This window comes from Schistocerca americana, chromosome 1 (genome assembly GCF_021461395.2).
Source record: "Schistocerca americana isolate TAMUIC-IGC-003095 chromosome 1, iqSchAmer2.1, whole genome shotgun sequence".
NCBI classification, from domain to species: Eukaryota; Metazoa; Arthropoda; class Insecta; order Orthoptera; family Acrididae; genus Schistocerca; species Schistocerca americana.
The window spans coordinates 351,592,912-351,620,714 of record NC_060119.1 but is presented as its reverse complement, the minus strand read 5'-3'; the positions used below and the strand labels follow the sequence as shown (position 1 = coordinate 351,620,714).

At 40.1% G+C, this 27,803-nt stretch overlaps 1 protein-coding gene across 2 annotated transcripts in view; it reads left to right on the top strand.

Annotated features, from left to right (window-relative positions):
* LOC124599639 (peroxisomal acyl-coenzyme A oxidase 3) overlaps positions 1 to 27,803 on the top strand; it is a 187,754-nt gene that overhangs the window by 116,878 nt on the left and 43,073 nt on the right. Inside the window, exons 1-3 of one of the 2 annotated variants that reach the window (XM_047136094.1) lie at positions 14,267 to 14,713; positions 14,866 to 15,018; positions 18,167 to 18,328. In XM_047136094.1, coding sequence (XP_046992050.1) covers positions 14,884 to 15,018; positions 18,167 to 18,328 — 297 coding nt within the window. In that variant the 5' untranslated portion in view covers positions 14,267 to 14,713; positions 14,866 to 14,883. Of the gene's footprint in view, positions 1 to 14,266; positions 14,714 to 14,865; positions 15,019 to 18,166; positions 18,329 to 27,803 lie in introns of those variants that run through there. The other variant, XM_047136093.1, reaches the window with a different exon arrangement.

The following is a 27,803-nucleotide window of genomic DNA, read 5'->3' as shown; positions in this document are numbered from 1 at the left end:
TTCAATGGTTTAGGTGTTTAGAGTACCTTAGTCTAAAATTTATGTTTGTCTTTCACATGTATGCTGAAATACAATCACTGAATGTTAATTGACAGTGGCGGCTGCTGTGTAACAGCACAAGAGGACGTGAACACCCTAACTTTAAAAAATGGCTCTGAGCACTATGGGACTCAACTGCTGTGGTCATAAGTCCCCTAGAACTTAGAACTACTTAAACCTAACTAACCTAAGGACAACACACACATCCATGCCCGAGGCAGGATTCGAACCTGCGACCGTAGCGGTCGTGCGGTTCCAGACTGTAGCGCCTTTAACCGCTCGGTCACTCCGGCCGGCCACCCTAACTTTCGACAACTTGCGGTTTTATTGGTTATTTTTCTTTGAATGCTTTTAATCGTAATACAGATGCTGCAGTCTGAAAGATACGGTAGTTAAATCTAAGGCGCTACTGTTCCTCTAGACTTCGAGAAACTTAGGGGGTTGGGATTGTTTTAAGGAAGGAGACCAGACAGCGAGGTCATCGGTCTCATCGGATTAGGGAAGGACGGGGAAGGAAGTTGGCCGTGCCCTTTCAAAGGAACCATCCCGGCATTTGCCTGGAGCAATTTAGGGAAATCACGGGAAACCTAAATCAGGATGGCCGAACGTGGGACTGAACCGTCGTCCTCCCGAATGCGTGTCCAGTGTCTAACCACTGTCCCACCTCGCTCGGTGAGAAACTTGGCATCAGGCTCGTGAGCACATCTACAGTTGTGCAAGTTTTAAGGAGCTTTCGCGCAGGCGTAACTCGTGTGACATAAGTGCCTTAACGGGTCAAATACACACGAATTTGATAAAACAACATGCACGGTTCACAATGTGCACAGACAGGCCTTGCCACTCATTAGAAGTTTACGTCAGTGCGGCCAGGTGGAGGTACACTGCGGCGGACTTGTATCCCCATTGGCTCGGCATAAATGTAGCTGGATGATAGCCCACTCCTCAGATATGCTAATTCACTCACTAATATGCTGTAATAGATCAGACGTCAGTACGTATTAAAGTTATACTGACAGTAAACCTATTTTGTGCTTTTCTGATTGAGCTGTAGTATATGAAGTTTATCATACAGTAATCCATCATTTGAGGCGCTGACAAGGGAAACTCCGCATTGCACCCCCCCCCCCCCCTCCCCTCCTCGGCCCCACCCAGATTTAGTGGTAATATGGTCCAGTGAACAACAACTGAATACAGATCAAGCATGGAGACAGGAAGAAACTGTAATGAACTGTGAAAAAAAAATCGAAATAGAAACAGCGAACGGTCCAAGCTTAGCAAGTACGACATTGAGTGTATTTACATAGCCATGATGTCGTTGTTATTAGCCGGCTCGGTAGCTCAGCGTGTTCGGTCAGAGGGTTGGCCGGCACGGTAGCTCAGCGTGTTCGGTCAGAGGGTTAGGTGCCCTTTGTGCTAAAAATACTGAGTGAAGGTTCAACGACAAACTTGAGCGAGCGTCATGCGACCTCCACCCCCAACAAATGCAACGAACAATAGCGAGCAAATAGAGATCAACAAGAAAAAAAAAAGAGAGTTAGCTACCCCCTGTAACAAAACATACTGAGTGAATGAAGCAATGATGAAATTGAGCGGGTGTCATAGGACATCCTCCCCAAACAAATACAACGAACAGTAACGAAGCCCGCACCTCGTGGTCGTGTGGTAGCGTTCTCGCTTCCCACGCCCGGGTTCCCGGGTTCGATTCCCGGCGGGGTCAGGGATTTTCTCTGCCTCGTGATGGCTGGGTGTTGTGTGCTGACCTTAGGTTAGTTAGGTTTAAGTAGTTCTAAGTTCTAGGGGACTTATGACCACAGCAGTTGAGTCCCATAGTGCTCAGAGCCATTTGAACCATTTTTTTTGAACAGTAACGAACAAAGTGAGATAAGAAAAGAAAGCGGATGAGCATTGTTCGAAACTCTTTTGTGCCAATTTTTTACTTATTTCTTTCTTTCTCAGAATTATCAGCTGTCCGTCCTGTCACTGAAATGTTTGTTCTCTGTCTGTAGCCCTGACAATTGTCATATATTGGTTATAGAATATGAGTCATGTGGCAAGAGTACATTACTTCGTAAGTAAATGTGATGAATAGCGAGAGCAGGGGAGATACCACATAAATATGTGAACCATGTTACAAAAAAGAAATTCAAGCGTCAAAACTTTCATAACAGAACGCAACTTCAAAAACGTTAAAAACATATTGTGAAACTGTTGCGTTCATTTGTTGCAGCTTATGTGACGAACTATCATATTTTCATCATTTCCTTGGGAGTGATCACTTTCAATTCACACGACCACCTAAATCGGGCAAGGAGGCATATCCCACTCACTTACCTGGCGTACAAATTAGTTACGTTGATAAGATATTCGTATCATATGACACGCGTACTGTCACTAATACCTTCTATGACACACCAGACGTGGTTTGCGGTGGAGGATTCGGTTGGCTTGTCGCCTTGACATCAAACATTTGCGGTTCCCATTCGAAAGCCACTTCCTTTCGGCCGCTAATAGAGTAGGTGTGCAGGATCAACTTTCATTATAGGTCTCTTCCTTACACCTCGCTGTTGCAAACGGTCGTTTCACCACGACGCAGACATAAATTTGAATACAACGAACAGACACGTCAGTGAGCGGAAGGACAGTTCATAATTTTGTGAAAAAATAAAAGTGGCACAACGGGCTTTGAACACAGGCTCGTCCGCTGTGTAGTCCAACTCGGTCGCCGCTTAACTACGACGCCATGGCTCTGCATCTGTTCTCGATGTTGTACTTCTTGAGCCTGGACCGTTCACTGTTTCTACTTTGCTTTTTTATCACAATTAAGTACACCTTCCTTTTTTCATGCTTGATCTGTGTTCAGTTTTTAACGGGATATCTACTGGGCCCTCTTACCACTAAATCTGAAGAGGGTGCGATGGGGTTTCCCTTGCGAGAATCATAAGAGCATAAAGCACATTGTCGTAGATTGTGAGACTGTAGCATTTATTCAAGCTTCTGAAATCTGTTTAATCTTATGGTGAGTCATTTTTATCTGTGCTATAGGCCCACACTGTATACATCAAAATTAACGAAAAGCTGCATCACTGGTTTCTCTAATATTCTAAATGTGGGATCGACAGCGGTGTGCTTCAGGCCCTTTTGGATCTCAGCGCCTCATTTGCATTCTAATCAACTAACCATGTTGGTAGGCATTACTGCTTGAGTTTAGACATTTCCACAAATGACGCTTTGTGTTTGGTGTTGGTTGTTTATTGTGCAAGAATCGGCTTTCGGTGCAGTGTAAACATGAACTATGTTGTAACTACTTTAAATGCTAACAGAGAAGTAAAGCTGTGAGGTGGGATCGTGCATCGTGCTTGGGTAGCTCGGTCGGTAGTGCACTTGCCCGCGAAAGGCAAAGGTCCCTAGTTCGAGTCTCGGTCTGGCACACAGCTTTAAGCTGTCAGGAAGTTTCATATCGGCGCACACTCCGCTGCAGAGTGAAAATGTCCTTGTGGGAACAGAATAGTAAATTGCCAGGAAAAGTTAGCCGCAAAGGAACTAAGGGCTCCGAGAACAGATCCTTTGAGAGAGTGACGAAATCAAATAAGCATGGCTACAAGCGAACATGTAACAAGGTAGACTACAGTTAGCACAAGTTGTGTGGGTGCAGCGTAAGAATATCTGATTTTCAGCCCGGAAGTAAATTCGTGAACTAATACATCTGTTAGGCATATTGTACATTTGTCCCAAAAAATGGTTAAGCACGAAAACTCCCCTTTACACAAAAATGCGAAATGGAGAGTTGCGAAAGTTTACACGTTATTTCGTTATTGCCCTAAACTGTACTTAATTATGCACAAAACAACAAAATTCCACAAAAAAAGGCCTTCTTTTGTGAGATAAGTTATACATATTATTATTATTATTATTATTATTATTATCTTTCTTGCCTCAGACGTTATGTCTGGTTAAAAATGGAAGGTGACGCGGACCTTGATCAAGCATGACTTCCTTTTAACTGTATGGTATATGTTACATTGCATTTTGGAACTTTCGGGTAATTGAACAAGTGTCAATAATTACAGATTTCTGTAGTTGTATGTATAAGTTTGGATGTAGCTGTATTGCATTGATGTACTGGTGGATATTGTGTGGTATGACTCCTGTAGTTGATAGTATAATTGGTATAATGTCAACTTTATCTTGATGCCACATGTCCTTGACTTCCTCAGCCAGTTGGATGTATTTTTCAATTTTTTCTCTTGTTTTCTTTTGTATATTTGTTGTATTGGGTATGGATATTTCGATTAGTTGTTAATTTCTTCTTTTTATTGGTGAGTATGATGTCAGGTTTGTCATGTGGTGTTGTTTTATCTGTTATAATGGTTCTGTTCCAGTATAATTTGTATTCATCGTTCTCCAGTACATTTTGTGGTACATACTTGTATGTGGGAACATATTGTTTTATAAGTTTATGTTGTAAGGCAAGCTGTTGATGTATTATTTTTGCTACATTGTCATGTCTTCTGGGGTATTCTGTATTTGCTAGTATTGTACATCCGCTTGTGATGTGATCTACTGTTTCTATTTGTTGTTTGCAAAGTCTGCATTTATCTGTTGTGGTATTGGGATCTTTAATAATATGCTTGCTGTAATATCTGGTGTTTATTGTTTGATCCTGTATTGCAATCATGAATCCTTCCATCTCACTGTATATATTGCCTTTTCTTAGCCATGTGTTGGATGAGTCTTGATCTATGTGTGGCTGTGTTAGAGGATACGGGTGCTTGCCATGTAGTGTTTTCTTTTTCCAATTTACTTTCTTCATATCTGTTGATGTTATGTGATCTAAAGGGTTGTAGAAGTGGTTATGAAATTGCAGTGGTGTAGCCGATGTATTTATATGAGCGATTGCTTTGTGTATTTTGCTAGTTTCTGCTCGTTCTAGAAAGAATTTTCTTAAATTGTCTACCTGTCCATAATGTAGGTTTTTTATGTCGATAAATCCCCTTCTTCCTTCCTTTCTGCTTAATGTGAATCTTTCAGTTGCTGAATGTATGTGATGTATTCTATATTTGTGGCATTGTGATCGTGTAAGTGTATTGAGTGCTTCTAGGTCTGTGTTACTCCATTTCACTACTCCAAATGAGTAGGTCAATATTGGTATAGCATAAGTATTTATAGCTTTTGTCTTGTTTCTTGCTGTCAATTCTGTTTTCAGTATTTTTGTTAGTCTTCGTCTATATTTTTCTTTTAGTTCTCCTTTGATATTTGTATTATCTATTCCTATTTTTTGTCTTTATCCTAGATATTTATAGGCATCTGTTTTTTCCATGGCTTCTATGCAGTCACTGTGGTTATCCAATATGTAATCTTTCTTGTTTAGTGTGTTTTCCCTTGACTATGCTATTTTTCTTACATTTGTCTGTTCCAAAAGCCATATTTATATCATTGCTGAATACTTCTGTTATCTTTAGTAATTGGTTGAGTTGTTGATTTGTTGCTGCCAGTAGTTTTAGATCATCCATGTATAGCAGATGTGTGATTTTGTGTGGGTATGTTCCAGTAATATTGTATCCATAATTTGCATTATTTAGCATGTTGGACAGTGGGTTCAGAGCAAGGCAGAACCAGAAAGGACTTAATCAGTCTCCTTGATATATTCCACGCGTAATCTGTATTGGCTGTGATGTGATATTATTTGAATTTGTTTGGATATTAAGTGTGGTTTTCCAATTTTTCATTACTATGTTTAGGAACTGTATCAATTTAGGATCTACTTTGTATATTTCCAATATTTGTAGGAACCATGAGTGGGGTACACTATCAAAAACTTTTGGTAATCAATGTATGCATAGTGTAGCGACCTATGCTTAGTTTTAGCTTGATATGTCTCCTCTGCATCTATTATCAGTTGCTCTTTACATCCTCGTGCTCCTTTGCAACAGCCTTTTTGTTCTTCATTTATAATTTTGTTCAGTGTTGTATGTGTCATTAATTTCTGTGTAATGACTGGAGTTAATATTTTGTATATTGTTGGTAGGCATGTTATGCGGCGATATTTAGCTGGGTTTGCTGTGTCTGCTTGATCTTTAGGTTTCAGATAAGTTATTCCATGTGTAAGTGTATCAGGGAATGTGTATGGGTCTGCAATGTAACTGTTAAATAATTTAGTTAGATGTGAATGTGTTGAAGTGAATTTCTTTAGCCAGAAATTTGCTATTTTATCTTTTCCAGGGGCTTTCCAATTGTGAGTAGAATTAATTGCTTGGGTGACTTCATGTTGCAAAATTATCACTTCAGGCATTTGTGGTATCATCTTGTATGTATCTGTTTCTGCTTGTATCCACCGTGCATGCCTGTTATGTTGTACCGGGTTTGACCATATGTTGCTCCAGAAGTGTTCCATGTCTGTTATGTTTGGTGGGTTGTCTATTTTAATGTGTGTGTTACCTATTGTCTGGTAAAATTTCTTTTGGTTTGTGTTGAATGTTTGGTTTTGTTTCCTTCTATTTTCACTTTTTTTTGTATCTTTTAAGTCGTTTCTCCAGTGCTTGTAATTTCTGCTTCTTTGCATCTAATTGCTCTATCAATTCTTGTTGTGAGATTTTACCTGACCTTTTTCGTCTTTTTTCTGACATTTCATTTCTTATAAATTGTGTTAGCTGTCCGATGTCTTTTCTCAGTTTTTCTATTCTGATCTGTAGCCTTTGTTGCCATGCTGGTTTTGTGGGTTTCTTCTGTGTGTTGGTTGGTTCTGATCTCTGCCTAGTGTGTGTATTTAGTGTAGTGAGTGCTCCTATATAAACCAGTAGTTGTAACTCTTCCATAGTTGTGTTTTCATTTATTTTGTTGTGTATGATTGTGTTGATAGTTTTTATTGTTGTTTCGACTTGTGGGTTATTTGGCGGTCTATGCAAGAATGGTCTAATGTCTGTATTTGTGTCTTTGTATTCTATATATGTCAGCTGAAATTTTTCTTCTATATCTAACATGTGTGTCACTTTGTGTTCTATTTGTGCTTGTTCTGGTGGCTGTCTTAAGATTTCGTTTTCCTCTGACTGTTTAATTTGATGCATGTTGTTCTTTGTTTGTTTGCTCTGGGATGTTTGAGTCCATTACTGTATTTTCTTCTTCTTCTGATTGCATAATATTTTGCTCCAGTATTTGTTGTACTTGTTGTTTGATGTTTTCTAATTCTGACTGAGGTATCCTGTTATTTTTTATTATTAGACGGATCTGATCAGCTAGTCGTTGTTCTGTTAAAAATTTTAATTCTGGGTATCTGGTAATAAATGTTGTGTATACTTGTGATCTGTATCCAGTTGTGTTGGTTCCGAGGTTTGTTGCTTGGTAATAACAGAACATGAGGTGTCGATTAACTTCATCTGACCATCTCATCCTCTGTCTTTGTTTTCCTTCTAGGGTGGTTGCAGGAAGCATATCCTGCAAAACACCTCTATTTGGATTTGAATCATTTTCCAGTTGGCTAGCAGTGTCGTTACCATTGTGGGCGGGCATAGGGTTCAAGCGTCGTCCCCGACCATGACGGCGCTTGTCCGAGGCTTCTTTAGTTCTGTCCTGAACCAACTAATCACACTAAAAGGGGGTTAGCCCTATTAGTGGTTTGTTCTTTTCGTCGCCTTTTACGACTGGCAGAACATACCGGAGGCCTATTCTTTTCCCGGGCCTCCACGGGATTTATTATTATTATTATTATTATTATTATTATTATTACTGTTATTATTATTGGCAGTGGCTGTAGTATAAACTTATTGAGAAGCGTAACCATTATACAGCAGATGCTATTAATTTCACATTCTCAAATTTTTCCGAATTAAATATTTGTCAACTCCCAGAACATATACTCACGTGACGATAACTACTGCTTACTGGTGTTTTTATGCCAGTAGGATGCTGATTCTATTATATGAAGCGATTGTCAGATGTGTTGTATATGTTTCCACTTTTCAGTGCTTTAGGTGTTCAGAGTATCGTGCTCTAAAATTTATGTTTGTCTTTCACATGTATGGTGAAATACAGTCATTGAATGTTAATTGACATAGTCTGTTTTACTGAATTTATTTGAATTGTGCAGAGTGTTTGTAATCTCGCGTTTCATGCACCAAGGATTATATCGAGAATGTAATAGAACGTTTCTCTCTTTATCTGATACATCCGTAAAATTTTAGTACTTTCAGCATTGGAGCCCAGCCAGCAATCGTGATAATCTAATATATAAGAAACTATCAGCCTCGATTGCGGTTATGAAACCAATCTTTACCTAGGTTTCAGCCCAAGTAATTGAACCTTCTTCAGAAGATAAACCTAATTCTATAAGGCTTAAGATCCGGCGAGCGCCTCGTCTCCATGGACGCCGTGCTGTGGGCCTCGGAAGCTCACGTGAAACTAAGTAGACGTGGATAAAGCGGTGCATATCAACATGACGGGGAACATTGCGCATGTCGAACTGAGACCATGACTGTCAAAAGTGAAATATAGAATGGTTGAAACTCTGAAACATAAAGCTCTGCACGGGGCGAGGGGCTCGCCGGAGCTTAAGCTAAGTCGTGGTGGTGACTTAGTACCTATGTACCGCATTTTTAAAATGTGACTACGCCTATTCAGGCTGTTTTAGTTTTATTTCTAGACAATGCCCTCGTAGACATATTATAGAATCAGGTTTATCTTCTGAAGAAGGCTCGATTACTTAGGCAGAAACCTAAATAAAGTTTGGTTTCATTACCGCAATCGAGGCTGATAGTTTCTTATATATCCTTAAAATTTGTTTTGTTATTTCATAAAATGAGGAAAGGATATGCAGTATTTGCCACTTTCTTTCGCGACAAATAGAGCTCATTCACATGCATTCGGCGTCCTTTTAATTGCGGAAGACGTAATTCAGTACTTCTGTTCAAGCATACAGATGCGTTGTGACATCCATTCTGCCCAAGGAAGTCACACAATACTCTAACATCCTTGATAAAATAGATTCTTACCTAATCTAACCCAACCTCCTTGATCCCGCAAAGAAGAACGGACGCACTATGACCAAGTTGCCGGCCGGTGTTATCGGGCGGCCTCTGCTGATTTCGTCTGCGACCGTTGTCGGTGCCACTCTGAATACACGAGAGACATCCCGTCTACACACAGACTTAATATCAGGTCGGAGGAGCAATAGCAAATCACCTCTGCGAAGACCTCGCTGAGAACACCAATGCTTACTGGATGAATAAGTTGTTGGCTGACTTAAATGATTACGTACGGGACATAACGATCACAAGCTGGTTGTATGATAGGTTGCTGGAAATTTTCTTCAGTGTCTTTACGGAACTTCTTTACGACGTTCCCTTGGAACTGCAGGCAGTAGCAAGACGGCATTTGACATATAAAATATATTCGAATACGAACAACTATCAGCTGTATAAGACAATGACGACAATGAAAATCTGTGCCGCACCGGGACTCGAACCCAGATTTCCAGCTTTAAGCGAGCGGTCGTCTTTTTTTTTTCATAAGGGCCGGAGAGAAGGGTCGGGGGCAAAGAGGGCAGGGATCGTCTTCCGAGGCCTGACCTCAATGTACCGTTCCCGCCCTCCCAGCGTCAAGGAAAGGAAAGGGGTTCTATAGGATCTAGGGAACTTTATTGGATCAAATTCACTTATATCTACACTCCTGGAAATGGAAAAAAGAACACATTGACACCGGTGTGTCAGACCCACCATACTTGCTCCGGACACTGCGAGAGGGCTGTACAAGCAATGATCACACGCACGGCACAGCGGACACACCAGGAACCGCGGTGTTGGCCGTCGAATGGCGCTAGCTGCGCAGCATTTGTGCACCGCCGCCGTCAGTGTCAGCCAGTTTGCCGTGGCATACGGAGCTCCATCGCAGTCTTTAACACTGGTAGCATGCCGCGACAGCGTGGACGTGAACCGTATGTGCAGTTGACGGACTTTGAGCGAGGGCGTATAGTGGGCATGCGGGAGGCCGGGTGGACGTACCGCCGAATTGCTCAACACGTGGGGCGTGAGGTCTCCACAGTAAATCGATGTTGTCGCCAGTGGTCGGCGGAAGGTGCACGTGCCCGTCGACCTGGGACCGGACCGCAGCGACGCACGGATGCACGCCAAGACCGTAGGATCCTACGCAGTGCCGTAGGGGACCGCACCGCCACTTCCCAGCAAATTAAGGACACTGTTGCTCCTGGGGTATCGGCGAGGACCATTCGCAACCGTCTCCATGAAGCTGGGCTACGGTTCCGCACACCGTTAGGCCGTCTTCCGCTCACGCCCCAACATCGTGCAGCCCGCCTCCAGTGGTGTCGCGACAGGCGTGAATGGAGGGACGAATGGAGACGTGTCGTCTTCAGCGATGAGAGTCGCTTCTGCCTTGGTGCCAATGATGGTCGTATGCGTGTTTGGCGCCGTGCACGTGAGCGCCACAATCAGGACTCCATACGACCGAGGCACACAGGGCCAACACCCGGCATCATGGTGTGGGGAGCGATCTCCTACACTGGCCGTACACCACTGGTGATCGTCGAGGGGACACTGAATAGTGCACGGTACATCCAAACCGTCATCGAACCCATCGTTCTACCATTCCTAGACCGGCAAGGGAACTTGCTGTTCCAACAGGACAATGCACGTCCGCATGTATCCCGTGCCACCCAACGTGCTCTAGAAGGTGTAAGTCAACTACCCTGGCCAGCAAGATCTCCGGATCTGTCCCCCATTGAGCATGTTTGGGACTGGATGAAGCGTCGTCTCACGCGGTCTGCACGTCCAGCACGAACGCTGGTCCAACTGAGGCGCCAGGTGGAAATGGCATGGCAAGCCGTTCCACAGGACTACATCCAGCATCTCTACGATCGTCTCCATGGGAGAATAGCAGCCTGCATTGCTGCGAAAGGTGGATATACACTGTACTAGTGCCGACATTGTGCATGCTCTGTTGCCTGTGTCTATGTGCCTGTGGTTCTGTCAGTGTGATCATGTGATGTATCTGACCCCAGGAATGTGTCAATAAAGTTTCCCCTTCCTGGGACAATGAATTCACGGTGTTCTTATTTCAATTTCCAGGAGTGTATTTATTTAGTTTTATATTATATGCATATATATTTAACGGGATCCTACTACCGCCACCAGAAGCTTCCGAGTCGTCTTAGCGTAATGAATGTAATGGGGACTTCCTCTAAACCGGTTTGCTCTGAGGATCAATCGTGTGCCGTGACTCATTTTTGTGTGTACCTGAGGCTTCCCCATGACAAGACCTACCGTAAAGCAGAACACAAACAAACTATAGTAGCCCCAACGCCCCAATGGGCAGGAGGATCCTCGAATAATGCGCCTAAATAGTTCGATAGTCGTGTGCGGTACAATGCACAGTGGCGGAACGCCTCATGAGTCATCAGGTGGACCCACAAGTCCAGAGCGTTTTCGGGAGCGGCTTACAAAATGTAATACAGCAGCGTGCCCTTCAGCCACTTGACGGCGTTCGTTCTTGTAATGGGTAAATAAGTGGTGTCTGGGTGCAGGAGTTTGTCCGGCGTGACAGACTCTGGCTGTCGTCGCAACAGGAGCACCAGCATACGTTGTACAAGACCCCAACCTCTGCCTGCCACAGCACATGTCAGGCGGTGCGCATCCGAATCGACTACGGCTCAGTGCGGACACAAAGGGTCGTCGGTGAGATGGATGGATTAAACGCTGTGGCTGTCCGTGCTCGACTCACAGCTAGACCCAAACTTACGTATCTCTTCGTTCCTGTATCACAACATGTACTCGTACACAGTTATGTAATTCGCGTTCAGGGGAGGACATTTTTAATTGAAAGACGCTGCCTGTTGTCGGCGTATCGGTGCGTAAATACGATATTGCGGTGTCTGTGTTGTAAAGAAGTACATTGCAATGTTTATTCGGACACGCATTCGCCTGGCTCAGCGTGTCTGCAGAGCTCCGTGGCTTCAGTGCCAATCCAAACTTCCTCTTCCTATTCTTTCTCTCTGGCGCTACCGGTACGTTAAGGTTATTGTTTAATTAACACTGGTAGAAACAGACGGGCAGTTTATCGAATAATGTCTACAACCTTCAGAGACGATAACAGGGAGCGCGGAATTTTACAAAGAGACAGAGTAAACATTTTCATCTACGTCTACGCCGGACGCTGCCTTACTCTCCGTGGCGGATGGTATTTTTGTACTCCCTTCTTCCTCTTTCCATTGGCGAGTTGTGCGTAGATGGAACGTTTGTCGCTAAGCCTCCGTATGAGGTCTAATTTCTCTGATTTTATTCGTGTTGGTAGTTTCGTGAGACGGCATGCTGGCGGATGATACAGGAACAAAGTGCCGCACTCCATTGATGAACTGTAATATAGTGGTGTATTCGTTTCCAGTGTTTGAATGAGAACAACACTGCAGGTTGTCATGCTGAGTAAGTGGAAGTGTACGGTAATAAAGCATCATCACACTCTCGTAATTTAATCAATAAACCTTTCCGTGATGCACGACACCTCTCTTGCAGCATCTGCCACTGTGGTCTCCGCAATGATCCGTCGTTATTCGTAAACATTTTCTTAGTAGCTCGGTACTCCCTTATTCAGCCACAGAATGCGGATCTTCACAACAGGAATGAAACGTCTCACGGTGCAGTAGACGCTGCTTTGGTCATTGATGCCCACGTGATCAAGAACAAAAACGTTCACCATACCGCAATTTGAAGCTTGCAAAATTTTGAAATGTTTTTATTTACAGTAGAAGGAATAAGAGAGGAAGTTAAGGAAACGTCCTCTCAATTGTAAACATTAGCTTAGCTACCAGATTGGATTCAGTGACAGAATTCGTCCGTTTGGGAAAGAGCCGAGGGACCTGGTAGGTAAGAACTACCAATAATTTTAAGGAGAACCGTCTCGAACAGACGCTCGTCTCCTTGTCGATTTAACTGCTGTACTCTTGTTTCTTCCTGTTCAGAGAATGCTGTTGTTCCGCAACTGTAATTCAGTTAATTAGTAGCCGCTCCAGTTACTAATATGATCCTTAACTAAGTCTGTTACGTTTCGGCTTTCAATTCCCGGCCGTTTTCAAGTGGAGCTGAAACCTGTGTTGTGGTGAAGCAACGTCAAATGATCATGATCATTTAACTTAGCTTCACCATAGCGCAATATTCAGATCAACTTGAAAATGACACGGAAAGGCCGAAAGCGGACGTGGACTTAGGTAAAGATTATATTAGCAACCAGAGCGGGTATAAATTAATAACTGTAGTATTACGAGTTAAAGAACAGAAAACAGCAACGAAAATAAAGCAAATTACAGACACAGCCGGTGGCTTCTGTACCCTTCTGCCAGATTTGAGCTACTGCCATCAGCTCAGATACTATAGCTCGTGGAGGCGTGGATTGTAAGTATTATTTCTCTCGCTGCAGTCTGGAACCGCAAGACCGCTACGGTCGCAGGTTCGAATCCTGCCTCGGGCATGGATGTTTGTGATGTCCTTAGGTTAGTTAGGTTTAACTAGTTCTAAGTTCTAGGGGACTAATGACCTCAGCAGTTGAGTCCCATAGTGCTCAGAGCCATTTGAACCATATTATTTCTCTCCGTGGTGTAGATTCATCAATCATTACTGTAATTAATTACCATAACTAAAAACTGTCTTCGGCAATACTTCATTAATTAACAGTAGGTTTCATTTTCGCAACTGTGCTATTTTCTCCAATAGCAAATACTTTCTAGAAGTACTACAGATTCCCCACCAACCTTTTTTTTCGCGCCGGCTGGAACTTAATCATATTTTACATATGGTATCTTATTGTTGTTGAATGACACAGAGGCCGCTAAACCAATGAATCAGAACTTGGTTTTGTGATGTGTCGGCTTCTTCAACTCTGCTATTTCATGGCGCAGTAAAAAAATTATACCCGTATCGTAAAATGAATAACATCGAGCAACAGAACGTATATTGATTTACAAAAATTAATGTTTTTGATCTATGAATGCTATACAACACTTTCATTCACTTTTGAATATCTGTGCTTGTAATACGGAAATGTGAACAACCACCTTACACTATCATAAGAAGCGTATTTTTTTTCTTCAAACACTATAGTGACATTGTCAAGGGTTGCATGGGTTTTTCAACAGGTGTAAAAGTCGTCACGTGAGGTTGAGATCTTCCCGCCAAATTCAATTTGCATGGCTGAATTTGTAACAAACGAAAGACGCGATGCGTGACGGTAGTTGTCAATCAGTTAAAGTGGTAAAGTGGAGGCGTAACTGCTGAGCTAATTTCAGTTCTCTGTGGAAATGACGGCTCTATTATTGTGTGGACGAGAGAGAGACACAAAGAGAGTGCCAAGTGTGACGATATTATATTGGCCAAAATGTAAATCTCCGCAAAACATGTCCGTCCACCAGTTGCTTCAGCTAATTCCTGTGTCGCAGAAGAAGAGTTAGCTGATCTTTTTCTCATAAACTGATGCATAATCTTGCCGTTGTTACTTCTACGTAGACGTTCTCGTTACGTGTGGTTGTGTCTAAAATATGCAGGCATATACCTGAAAGTTTCGTCGCCGGTTTACTTTCTGTGTTTTCAGTACACACCCATTTAGCCCAGATCGTTTTCGTGACTTTGGTGATTACATTTATTATTTCCGTTGTGAAAGAAGACCGCATCCAGTACCGGTATTATATGTATGTTTAATTCTTATTTCTTGTTGCACTGTTTTGGAACAATTTACAGTACTGTAGCTCATTAACAAAGTAGACACCGTGCTTTTCTACCGGCTACTCAATAATTGATTTTTATTCTTTGAATGACATCTGTGTAATTTTTATTTTTACAGTGACATACAAACCGGAAGATGGCCCACGCAAATGATACAAGCTTTATACCAGACCTCCCATCAGGACCATTAGATGATTACAGGAAGAAAGCATCATTTGACTGGAAAAAGATGAAGTTGGTATTTGAAAAACCAGATGTACTGAAACTGAAGGTAGATGGAAAGAATTGCTTTCTTAATAAATACCTTTCATTTTGATATTTGCATCTAACTTTGTGTAATCAACTTCTCTGTTTCTTATTTTTGCATTTTGTTATCAATCAGTGCTTCTTCATAGAGTGCATTGAATATTTGTGGGATCCAGAAATTTTAATGAGGATCCACCAACAATGTTCTGCCTGTAGCATATAAGAAACTTGTAAAATTTATGCAGGAGATAGATGTAGTAAAGGAAATTCAGGAATAGTCTGTGCACTGAGGAGCACTTGCTTATGTATATCCTGTAACAGAAACAGATGACTGTGGAGGAGTGGGGAGGTTCGATGCATTTTAGAAATTCTAGTGTTAGACAAACTATTAGATCATATCAAAAGTTGGAGGGAATAATTAAAATGTGCATAAAGTTGTTAAGAGCGTATCTAGAAAGTTTGTCAGGTAACCAAAACACTCTGAAAATAATAGAAGCACTGCGGTATTTGTTTTTTGTAACACATTGTAGAAATAAAGTTTAATATATTGCTGGAAAAATTGGTTAATGTTAAGTTGGAAGTAGAAAGAAAGAAAAATACTGGAACATGGCTAACAGACTGGTACTATTGATCTGAAAGCCTTGAAGGGTAGTGTGGTCTGGAGAAAACTGTGTATTCGGCAAAATTAGATAACTATAGTGAAATTTGACAAAATATATTTCTTTCTCTCTAGGCTTCTGAGGTCAGTAGAGCCACAACACACTAATAAAAAGTATCTCATATATGATGAATGATAGGTATGAGTACTGCAGATGATAAAACTGTTGTTTTTTATGAAATATTAACATGAATTAATTTCAGAGTGATGCACACACAGTTTTTGCTTATCCCATATGAAATATTGTACGGTAACCATGATCTAAAATATGAGAGAAGTACGGACAGAATTACAATGCCACTAGCAAACCTCAGAGATTTTTTTATTTCTTCTCCCTGAATGTCAGTGCACTCACAAGATCACTACAATTGATATCAATCGTAGCGACAGCATGCACATATACCGCTCTGGAATTTTCACCAGTTATAACCAAATTTTTATGATATGAAGATTGGAATCAAAGCAGATAATCTGAATTATAATTTGCAATCAAGGCCAATAGAATTAGTATTAATATTCCGAAAGTCTTTATTTCAAACGATGGAAAATCCAGGATGGAATGTAACAATATTATGAGGAGAGTTGCTACTCGCCATATAGTGGAGATGCTGAGTTGCAGATAGGCACAACAAAACGACTCTCACAATTATAGCTTTTGGCCATTAAGGCCTTTGTCAACACACACACACACACACACACACACACACACACACACACACACACACACACACACACGCGCGCGCGCGCAAACGCAACCTGCTTTTGTGTGTGTGTGTGTGTGTGTGTGTGTGTGTGTGTGTGTGTGTGTGTTTTGACGAAGGCCTTAATAGCCAAAAGCTATAATTGTGAGTGTCTTTTTGTTGTGTCTATCTCTAACTCAGTATCTCCGCTATATGGTGAATAGCAACTTTCCTTGTCATAATATTGTTAAAATATTTATTTTACATTTTTAAGGTGAATTGTGATTTCTTTTGGTAGCTCAGCTGACATGTCACCTTAATTTCATTTCTTGCGATACCTATTGGGTCATGACAAGCCTAACTTCAACTGTGACTTAGATTCCTATTGTGCTCTTCGTGAGTGAAGCTGCTCTGTGTAGTAATATATCCACAAGAGGTATCAGGTCCAGCGAATGAAGTGGCAATGCTAGCAAATAATGTGGCCATGCTAGGAGAGCCCTCTTAATGTAGCCACTGACATGGTAATTGGTTCCAGAGGAAATCATGGACTTAATTATTGTTGTGTTTGGTACACCTTCTTATTTGAAATGTTATGTATTGTACTTTGTCATGAATTTTAGATTTTTTAAACTCTGTCTTGCTTATTTGTTAAATAAAAAGAATGGACCACAAAATTTGCTCATGCTTAAGCCACAAATAGGATTCCATTTCTATCTCCCACAAAATTTTTCTGTAGATTACCATGGATTTTCACTGTCTTAAATAAGATAATGATATGTACTCACTTTGCCACTTCAGTAAAATGTTAATTCATCATGAAGACTGTGTACAATAAAATTGTTGTCTTCATTCAACCACCTGATTTAAGATGTAAACATTATGTCAGTACGCTTGATTCTGAAAAAAAACTTTGTCTTTCGTGTATCATCATCTGAGGCTTTTGGATACTGATGATTTTTTTATGGTCTACTAAATTGCTGGTATCTACAAAACACTTGGGCCATTAATAAGTAGTAGGTTTAATGGGAGGTTCTTTACCATACAGGGCACAAAACTTGTTTTATGGTTGTTGCAGCATTTTGCTCTTTGAACCTAAACACAAAGCAAGCACAATTGGGCCACGTGAAAACAGTTTTTTTTTTGAGCAACTTTTGATAGCCTTGTACCAGTTGATGAGATCATACTGCCACTGGTGTGAAGATCAATGTATGATCAGTCTCTGCAGCATCCATTGTCTTGCATCCCATAGTGGAGGTTGATACTAGAAACTCCCAATGGAATATCGCCTAGTAAAGAATTTTTGTGATCAAAACAAGTTTTTTTATTGCTTTTATTTTTGCTGTATTCATCTCCCTCCCTCCCCCCCTCCTTCCCCATCTGCAACACCATCTCTTCGCCCTTTATTCTGAAGCTGTTGTACCCATTGCTTAGTATAAATTACACTTGCATTCCTTCAGCTTCAGAAGTTTTCGAAGCTTTCACAGCCTTTCTTTCAGCCCCTGTACTTTTATATTGTACATAGCAAACATCTGCCATCCTTCGCTTTACCTGCTGGCTAGAATTTTCATCCTTGTTACGTTAGACAACCACCCATTACTTAGGTTATCAGTTATTGTGGATGAATGGAGGAGGATTGAAATATTACATTTACCAGGTGTCTGCACATCTATCATAGTTCATAAGAAAAGATGCTAAGTAAACATGTTTGAAACTAAGGTTCTCATAAATCATAAGTGTGAAATAATCTTTTCTGAAGTGTGCATGCAGTTACAGGAACTTCTTACAGAGAAAATGAATAATTGTATGCTTTATCAAATCTCTATACACATTTGCAGATGAAAGTATGGGAAACTCTCAATTCTGATGCCCTTTTTCAACATTTAACTACTACTCCAAGTGCTGAAGAACAAAAACATAGAGCAGCTCTCCAGTTGTCAAAGCTGCACCAGTACCGATTTTATACTGATGAGATACTCAGTGCCAATTACCGTAATAAGGTAAGTTTTTCTTTATAACTGTTTTGTACATGGTTATTTGGCTCTCCTGTACAAATATGCACAACTTATGTTAATACATAACTAAATAATCACAGAACAAGCCACAGTTCTCAGAAACCAGAACTAGATGGTAATACATAACTAAATAATCACAGAACAAGCCACAGTTCTCAGAAACCAGAACTAGATGGTGGTAGATAAATTATACAAGAAAGTTCGTAAGACCTTACAAAGTCATCAGCACAGCAATAAATGGTCCTTATAGCAATCTGTAGTCCAGTGCAGTAGCAGACAGCCAGTTTCCAATTGTGCACCACAAGGATGATGCATACAGTCTTCAGTCAGCAAATGTTATGACTGTGGAGCTCCCAGCCATTGCCCATTGCTTATAAAGGCATTCATGCTTCTAGGTGGTGGGACCTGATGATTTGCTGCCTATCCTGAGTTGCCAAGCCCCATAACTTCTTGGACTAATTAACTTAGATTTCCCAACTGTGCCTCATTTATTACAATTTTTTAAAAATATATGCTCATTGTTGCAATTTTATTGCACGGGACAGTAGATAACGGTTAAACTTTTGACAAGAGCATTGTTTTGGAAACCTGTACACCACAAGGATTACTTTGGATGTAACCTATGATAAAGATGACAACAAAAGGGCAATTCACTGGCAGGTACCATGGCTGACACCTTCGTTAATCATGTAGAATTATAATTTTTCAAAAACAATCCACAGATCACGAATAAGATTTTATAATATAAGTGGTATGTTGATGACTTTGTTGTTGAATGAAGGTTCCAGAGATGAGGTGGACTCACTAACATTTTAAATAACATTCATCCTGATCTTGTTTTTACAGAACATGAAAACAGCAAAAGCATTAACTTTTCAGGTCTAAGAATTTCATATCGCAGTGGTAAACATTGTTTTGCCATTTACAGGAGGCAGACTGCTAGTGATGTAATTATTAATGCTCCCTCCTCATGTCATCCGTCTGAATACAGAAAAGCATTTTTCAAATCTATGATTCACGGAATACTAAAATTACCTCTGGAACCAGATGCAATCCAAAAAGAAATAAACATTTTAAAGCAGATTGCCAAAGCCAACTGTTTTAACCCCACTGAAGTTGATTATTTCTTTCATAAACTTCAACACTCTTGCTACTCCCAACAGCAAATTTACAAAAATGACATACATGGGCCTAATTTCTGACAAAACAAATAAACTGTCAAAGAACACAAATTTGACAGTAGTCTTAATTACTAATAACCTTCTGCCAAGTGGGCTGAGACATACAATTGGAACTGCAATAATGCCTATCTTAATCCCGGTGTTCGTAAAATATTACATAAAAATTGCAACAAACAGTACATTGGCCAGACAGGTAGGAACTTCACTACTTGTTATGAGGAACACACTTCATCTACATCTTGTAATAAATCAGTACTTGGCTGACAACTAACACATCACAATCACTCAGGAGGATCTGTAACGACTAATTTGAAAAACCTTCACAATGCACCTACAGAACTGCTACTTCACACATTAGAAGAGATAGAAATTTATGCTCACTACAAAATTAAAACCTCATCCATACTCAATGAGCAACTAGACTTCACATAAAGATATTTCTGTGATCTTTTTGAAAACTTATAGTATATTCCTGCTCTTCTGTTCCCTTTTTATTCTTTTGCTTTTTATGGAATGTCTTCATGATTGTAATTAACTTTTTGCACTTCATTCTAAACTCTTGGATGCTTAGGTATTTATGCTTTTTACTCAGAATTATCTAATAGATCCAGTTTGTGGCAGTGTCTCACTTCATAATGATTGTGCACTAGGCTAACTAAAGAATGCGCTCTCTCTCTCTCTCTCTCTCTCTCTCTTCAGTTCATATTTATTCCTCTTTTATTTCTCCAAATAATAATTGTAACTTCATCCTTATTGATATTTTTCTCTGACTGTAAAAAACTACAGTCACAGTATCATTTAGTTTTTGACTGCTTATGCAATTGTTTTACATTTATGACTATTTAGATGGGTCCATGATGTATTACATCTTGGTGTTGTAACCTATATTTCTGTGCATCAGACATTTTGTATGCCTATTTTGTGTAATGACTGCAAACAACTATGTCCACAGTTTTTTGTACTTCAGTTTTCTTATATTCATTGTTTTGTCTTTGACTACCTTGATGGGTAAATGAGACTTTGTGCCATACTTATTTTAATGTAACTTGCATTTTTTTTCTTTTTTAATGCTTTAGGTATCCTACTTTATTTGTTATTAATGTTAGTTACATGGTTAATTTCACCTGGGGGATTTGACACATATTACGACCATCGTCTTACTTGCATAGCAGTAGTTGGTAACAAATAGTCAATGTCACAGCTTTGAAATCAGCCCTGTGAAATGAGCACATCACCTCCATGCCACTTTGATCTAAATAAAGGTGTCAGTCAAGCAGTATTCTCACTGGAATTACAATCTAAGAGCAATATGCAATCACTTGCATGCATTTCTACATGTCAACTTGCATGACAGTACGTGTGTGACTTCCAGCCACTGTTAGAGCTCTGAGATCCTCTTCTGCTGGATGGCACATATCGGTATGACCATGACGTCTTCCTCGGAACCTTTAGCGACACCTAACCGCCATCTTTGCTGCCATACAGTGTCAGAGTTCACGATAAATGCCCACAGAAGGCTATCAATGTTCTCACAACAAATTATAATTGGATATCTCTGTTTTATCACAAATTGATGTAATGCTGATGATACAGTTGCTGAAAGGTTCAAAGAAAACTCGAGTTTGATTTCAAATATGTACGCGACTCATACGATAATAGTTGGTGACTTTAATTTACCCTCGATATGTTGGCGAAAATACATGTTTAATTCCGGAGGTACGCATAAAATATCATCCGAAATTGTGCTAAACGCTTTCTCTGAAAACTATTTCGAGTAGTTAAATAATCCTGAGTTAATAACGAGCATCAAAACCGATTCAGGTATTAGTAAACGCAGGGTTGTCCTAGCAAGATTGAATATTGTAATCCCCAAATCCTTGAAAAATAAGTGAAAAATGTAACTATTCAAAAAAGCAGATAAAAATTCACTTGTCAACTTCCTGAGAGACACCTCCACTCATTTCCAAATTAATAATCTAAGTGTAGACCAGATGTGGCTTAACCCTTAACTACTATCGACCGTATCTCAGACCACTACTAATTTTTGTGTCGAGATATTTCTCACACCCCTGCAAAGCCAAATGGGCTCTTGCGTGTACCTTCCTATTGGCTGTCAAGCTACACGTGCCGGCATTCTTGCGTTGTTGCTGCTCTTTGTTTCGTAATTATTAGCCTTGAGAGGTCTCGCAGACATACCATAGTGTTTGCGTGCCGCGTTTTTATTGCATGCTACTGTTTCTCCATGGTGGCGAAAGCTGGGCCTTCCGTGCAACATGTGTTATGTGAGACAGATGTCTTCACTTGCAAGATGAGCCTCGGGACACCGAAAGAAGAATTCGGAAATCGAGAAACGTATACCTTTTGCCCTCCTCGTCCGAAGAGGAAAACAAGGTATCCATGTCAACAGTGTGGTGTTCCGATTTGTTTGGAGTGTTCCAGGAAGGTCTGCGTGAAGTCTTTGCAGGTGGAAATTGACTAAAGTATGATTCAGTGGCACATGAGAACAAGTATTTAGTTTTTTACTTGTAATTTTAGAAGTAAAATGTGGCAAAGTTTCTCCATTCATAGACTTATGGACTGAAACATTCGCTCTGCATCGCAAAGAGAGTTATAAACTGAAAGCTGAATTCGCACACAATTTATCGTAAGTCATGTAGGATTTTTCCACCTAGTTATATTGCCAATTTGTAATATAATCCCTCTGATGAAAATCTGTGAGTAGAGAGCTAACTATTTGCTGTTATTTTCGTAACTCATAAAATAAAAATATACTCCAGATTTCGCTTTGTTTTAATTGTCGGAGTGTTTAAAATATAGTAGTGCTTAAAGAAAATCAAATTTCTACAAAGGCCACCTCTAAGAAGTGTAATGAATCACTGGAAGTCAAGAAACTATATATGTTCTGCAAAATTCTGGTTTGATATATAAAATAGAAAAATGCTGTCTGTGAGACCCCTCCATAGTAATTGTGTTCCTGTGAATGCCCATAGTAGTTAAGGGTTAATTTCAAAGAAATAGTATCGGCAGCAATTGAGAGCTTTATACCAAATAAATTACCAAACAACGGAGCTGATCCTCCTTGGTACACAAAACGGGTTAGAACACTGTTGCAGAAAAAACAAAACAAACATACCAAATTTAAACAGATGCAAAATACCCAAGATTGGTGATCTTTACAGAAGCTCAAAATTTAGCGCGGTTTTCAATGGGAGATGCTTATCACAGTTTCCACAACGAAACTTTCTCGAAACCTGGCAGAAAATCCATAGAGATTCTGGTCATATGTGAAATATGTTAACAGCAAGAAACAATTGATGCCTTCTCTGCGCGATAGCAATGGAGATACTATTGAAGGCAGTGCTGCCAAAGCAGAGTTACTAAACACAGCCTTCCGAAATGCCTTCACAACAGACGACGAAGTAAATATTCCAGAATTCGAATCGAGAACAGCTGTCAACATGAGTAATGTAGGAGTAAATATCCTCGGAGTAGTGAAGCAACTTAATCACTTAATAAACGCAAGTCTTCTGGTCCAGACTGTATACCAATTAGGTTCCTTTTGGAGTATGCTGATGCATTAGCTCCATACTTAACGATCATATACAACCGTTCGCTCAACGAAAGATGCGTACCCAAAGACTGGAAAGTTGCAGAGGTCACATCAATATTCAAGAAAGGTAGTAGGAGTAATCCACTAAATTACAGGCCCATATCGTTAACGTCGATATGCTGCAGGATTTTGGAACATATATTGTGTTAGAATATTATGAATTACCTTGAAGAAAACAGTCTATTGACACACAGTCTACATGGGTTTAGTAAACATCGTTCCTGTGAAACACAACTAGCTCTTTATTCACATGAAGTGTTGAGTGCTATTGACAAGGGATTTCAGATCGATGCTGTATTTCTGGATTTCCGAAAGGCTTTTGATCTGTACCACACAAGCGGCTCGTTGTGAAATTGCGTGCTTACGGAATATCGTCTCAGTTAAGTGACTGGATTTGTGATTTCCTGTCAGAGAGGTCACAGTTCATAGTAATTGACAGAAAGTCATAGAGTAAAACAGAAGTGATTTCTTGCGTTCCCCAAGGTAGTGTTATAGGCCCTTTGCTGTTCCTTATCTATATAAATGATTTGGAAGACAATCTGAGCAGCTGTCTTTGGTTGTTTGCAGATGACGCTGTCGTTTATCGACTAATAAAGTCATCAGGAGATCAAAACAAACTGCAAAACAATTTAGAAAAAATATCTGAATGGTGTGAAAAGTGGCTGTTGGCCCTAAAAATGAAAAGTGTGAGGTCATCCACATGAGTGCTAAAAGGAACTCGTTAAACTTCGGTTACACTATAAATCAGTCTAATCTAAAAGCCGTAAATTCAACTAAATACCTAGGTATTACAATTACGAACAACTTAAACTGGAAGGAACACATAGAAAATGTTGTGGGGAAGGCTAACCAAAGACTGCGTTTTATTGGCAGGACACTTAGAAAATGTAACAGACCTACTAAGGAGACTGCCTACACTACGGTTGTGCATCCTCTTTTAGAATACTGCTGCGCGGTGTGGGATCCTTACCAGATAGGACTGACGGAGTACATCGAAAAAGTTCAAAGAAAGGCAGTGAAATAGGGGAGAGAGTGTTACAGAAATGATACTGGATTTGGGCTGGACATCATTGAAAGAAAGGCGCTTTTCGTTGCGATGGAATCTTCTCACGAAATTCCAGTCACCAACTTCCTCCTCTGAATGCGAAAATATTTTGTTGACACCGACCTACATAGAGAAGAACGATCACCATGATAAAATAAGGGAAATCAGAACTCGTACGGAAAGATATAGGTGTTCATTCTTTCTGCGCACTATACGAGATTGGAATAATAGAGAATTGTGAAGGTGGTTCGATGGACCCTCTGCCAGGCACTTAAATGTAATTTGCAGAGTATCCGTGTAGATGTAGATGCTGTGTGTAGCAGTTACTTTATATAATACAAGGCACATATTTTTTCATGTGTTGTTAGCTTTCATGTGACCCTTTTACATATACTTTATTGTAAAAACCGTTTGACACCTTGTACACCTGATTGGCTATCATTGATGTAATCAGTGTGCAGAGGGTGGAGCATTGCGTATTTAAGCAGCAGCTGTATCACTCTCCTTAGCAGTTGGCATTTGTGGATGTGTAGTGCCTGCTCCATTCAGAGTCACCATCTACATCACGGGTATAAGTTCTTCTTTTAGTTTTTGTTATATGTTAAGATGTCCCTCTAATTCTGTTGTATGTAAATATTTAAGTGTGGGCCTGAAGATGGTCTAAAACAGGCCGAAACTGGAAACCTTGTATTAAAAAAAAAAAGTTTATTGTGGTTGTGACTGTTTATATTCAATTTTAATTGTAAGTAAACTGCTGTACTCCAGAGAAACACGTTCTCAAAAATTACTACAACAAATAAATTTTAATCTCTCTAGGGTTCCATTGAAGCACTTTCCGATCTGAGTATATTGGATAGAAATCCTATGACCAGTATGCGAAGTACATCATATTCCCTTAAATATACATATTACTCCTAAATTTTAACTGATTACTCTTGTATCCGATGTACTCGAATCTAAAGATAATTCAATGGAATTGAAACCAGCCATTAGTTTGGGAACGTGAATGTGAAATTTAGACAAAAAATACAATTTGTTGGGCAGCTGTTGATCGACGAGTTTTAAAAAAATAGTATGTCAGTTTTTGCATTATTATGGCAAATTTCTGTACCTTTTGTCTTGGGTATGATATGATGAGATGCAGTGCTGTGTCCAGCCTCATCTCTTCCAGGTGTCTCTCAGGTAAGAGAGTGCTGCCGCCTGTCTAGTTGGATATGACATCTGAATTCTTATATAAATTTATCTGAATTCTTACATAAATTTATCTGGCCTGGGCCAAGTGGTGCAAGATATTATTTTTGCCCCCACAAATTGAAGACCTTGTGGTGTAGCAAGCCATGACAATTTTGCTTCCCCTCTTGTTTTGCCATCTGCCTCCTTATAGTATTTTTAATTTTTTTTAATGACTATTGACATAAGTGAGTATAATCTCTATTTCCATAAGAGAGAAAGGTTGGCTGTCAGTTTACAAGAATGTAACACCAGATCTAATTTTGTGCTTAGTTTTATGTATGTAATTGGTTTTCTAATTTGTTTCGACTATTCCTAGTTAGCAACTTTTGTTATAGGTTGAAATCAGTGATGTTTCGTAAGTTAAATTCTATTGTTGATGTATAAACAAATATACATTCTGTACTAATTATAACATTTGGAGGAACAACTAATAGTATTTCTAAAGGATCTGTTTAACTCTATTCGAAAACATGTTAGCAAAGCCAGCCCTCAATTACCTACTTTAATCACCAAAAAGATTTATAGGTTGCTGTTGTTGTTGTTGTTGTTGTTGTTGTTGATGTGGTCTTCAGTTCTGAGACTGGTTTGATGCAGCTCTCCATGCTACTCTATCCTGTGCAAGCTTCTTCATCTCCCAGTACTTACTGCAACCTACATCCTTCTGAATCTGCATAGTGTATTCATCTCTTGGTCCCTCTCTACGATTTTTACCCTCCACGCTGCCCACCAATGCTAAATTTGTGATCCCTTTATGCCTCAGAACATGCCCTACCTCTCGGTCCCTTCTTCTTGTCAAGTTGTGCTACAAACTCCTCTTCTCCCCTATTCTATTCAATACCTCCTCATCAGTTACATGATCTACCCATCTAATTTTCAGCATTCTTCTGTAGCACCACATTTCGAAAGCTTCTATTCTCTTCTTGTCCAAACTATTTATCGTCCATGTTTCACTTCCATACATGGCTACACTCCATACAAATACTTTCAGAAACCACTTCCTGACACTTAAATCTATACTCGATGTTAACAAATTCCTCTTCTTCTGAAACGCTTTCCTTGCTATTGCCATTCTACATTTTATATCCTCTCTACTTCGACCATCATCAGTTATTTTGCTCCCCAAATAATAAAACTCCTTTACTACTTTAAGTGTCTCATTTCGTAATCTAATTCCCTCAGCATCACCCGACTTAATTCGACTACATTCCATTATCCTCGTTCTGCTTTTGTTGATGTTCGTCTTACATCCTCCTTTCAAGACACTGTCCATTCCGTTCAACTGCTCTTCCAAGTCCTTTGCTGCCTCTGACAGAATTACAATGTCATTGGCGAACCGCAAAGTTTATATTTCTTGTCCATGGATTTTAATACCTACTCCGAATTTTTCTTTTGTTTCCTTTACTACTTGCTCAATATACGGATTGAATAACATCGGAGAGAGGCTACAACCCTGTCTCACTCTCTTCCCAACCACTGCTTCCCTTTCATGTCCCTCGACTCTTATAACTGCCGTCTTGTTTCTGTACAAATTGTAAATAGCCTTTTGCTCCCTGTATTTTATCCCTACCACCTTCAGAATTTGAAAGAGAGTATTCCAGTCAACATTGTCAAAAGCTTTCTCTAAGTCTACAAATGCTAGAAACATAGGTTTGCCTTCCTTAATCTTTCTTCTAAGATAAGGCGTAAGGTCAGTATTGCTTCACGTGTTCCAACATTTCTATGGAATCCAAACTGATCTTCCGCGAGGTCAGCTTCTACCAGTTTTTCCATTCATCTGTAAAGAGTTCGCGTTAGTATTTTGCAGCTGTGACTTATTAAACTGATAGTTCGGTAATTTTCACATCTGTCAACACCTGTCTTCTTTGGGGTTGGAAATACAATATTCTTCTTGAAGTCTGAGGGTATTTCGCCTATCTCATACATCTTGCTCACCAGATGGTAGAGTTTTGTCATGACTGGTTCTCCCAAGGCCGTCAGCAGTTCCAATGGAATGTTGTCTACTCCCGGGGCCTTGTTTCGACTCAGGTCTTTCAGTGCTCTGTCAAACTCTTCACGCAGTATTGTATCTCCCATTTCATCTTCATCTACATCCTCTTCCATTTCCATAATATTGTCCTCAAGTACATTGCCCTTGTATAGAACCCCTATACATAATCCTTCCACCTTTCTGCTTTCCCTTCTTTGCTTAGAACTGGTTTTCCATCTGAGCTCTTGATATTCATACAAGTGGTTCTCTTTTCTCCAAAGGTCTCTTTAATTTTCCTGTTGGCAGTATCTATCTTACCCCTAGTGATATATGTCTCTACATCCTTACATTTGTCCTCTAGCCATCCCTGCTTAGCCATCTTGCACTTCCTGTCGATCTCATTTTTGAGATGTTTGTATTCCTTT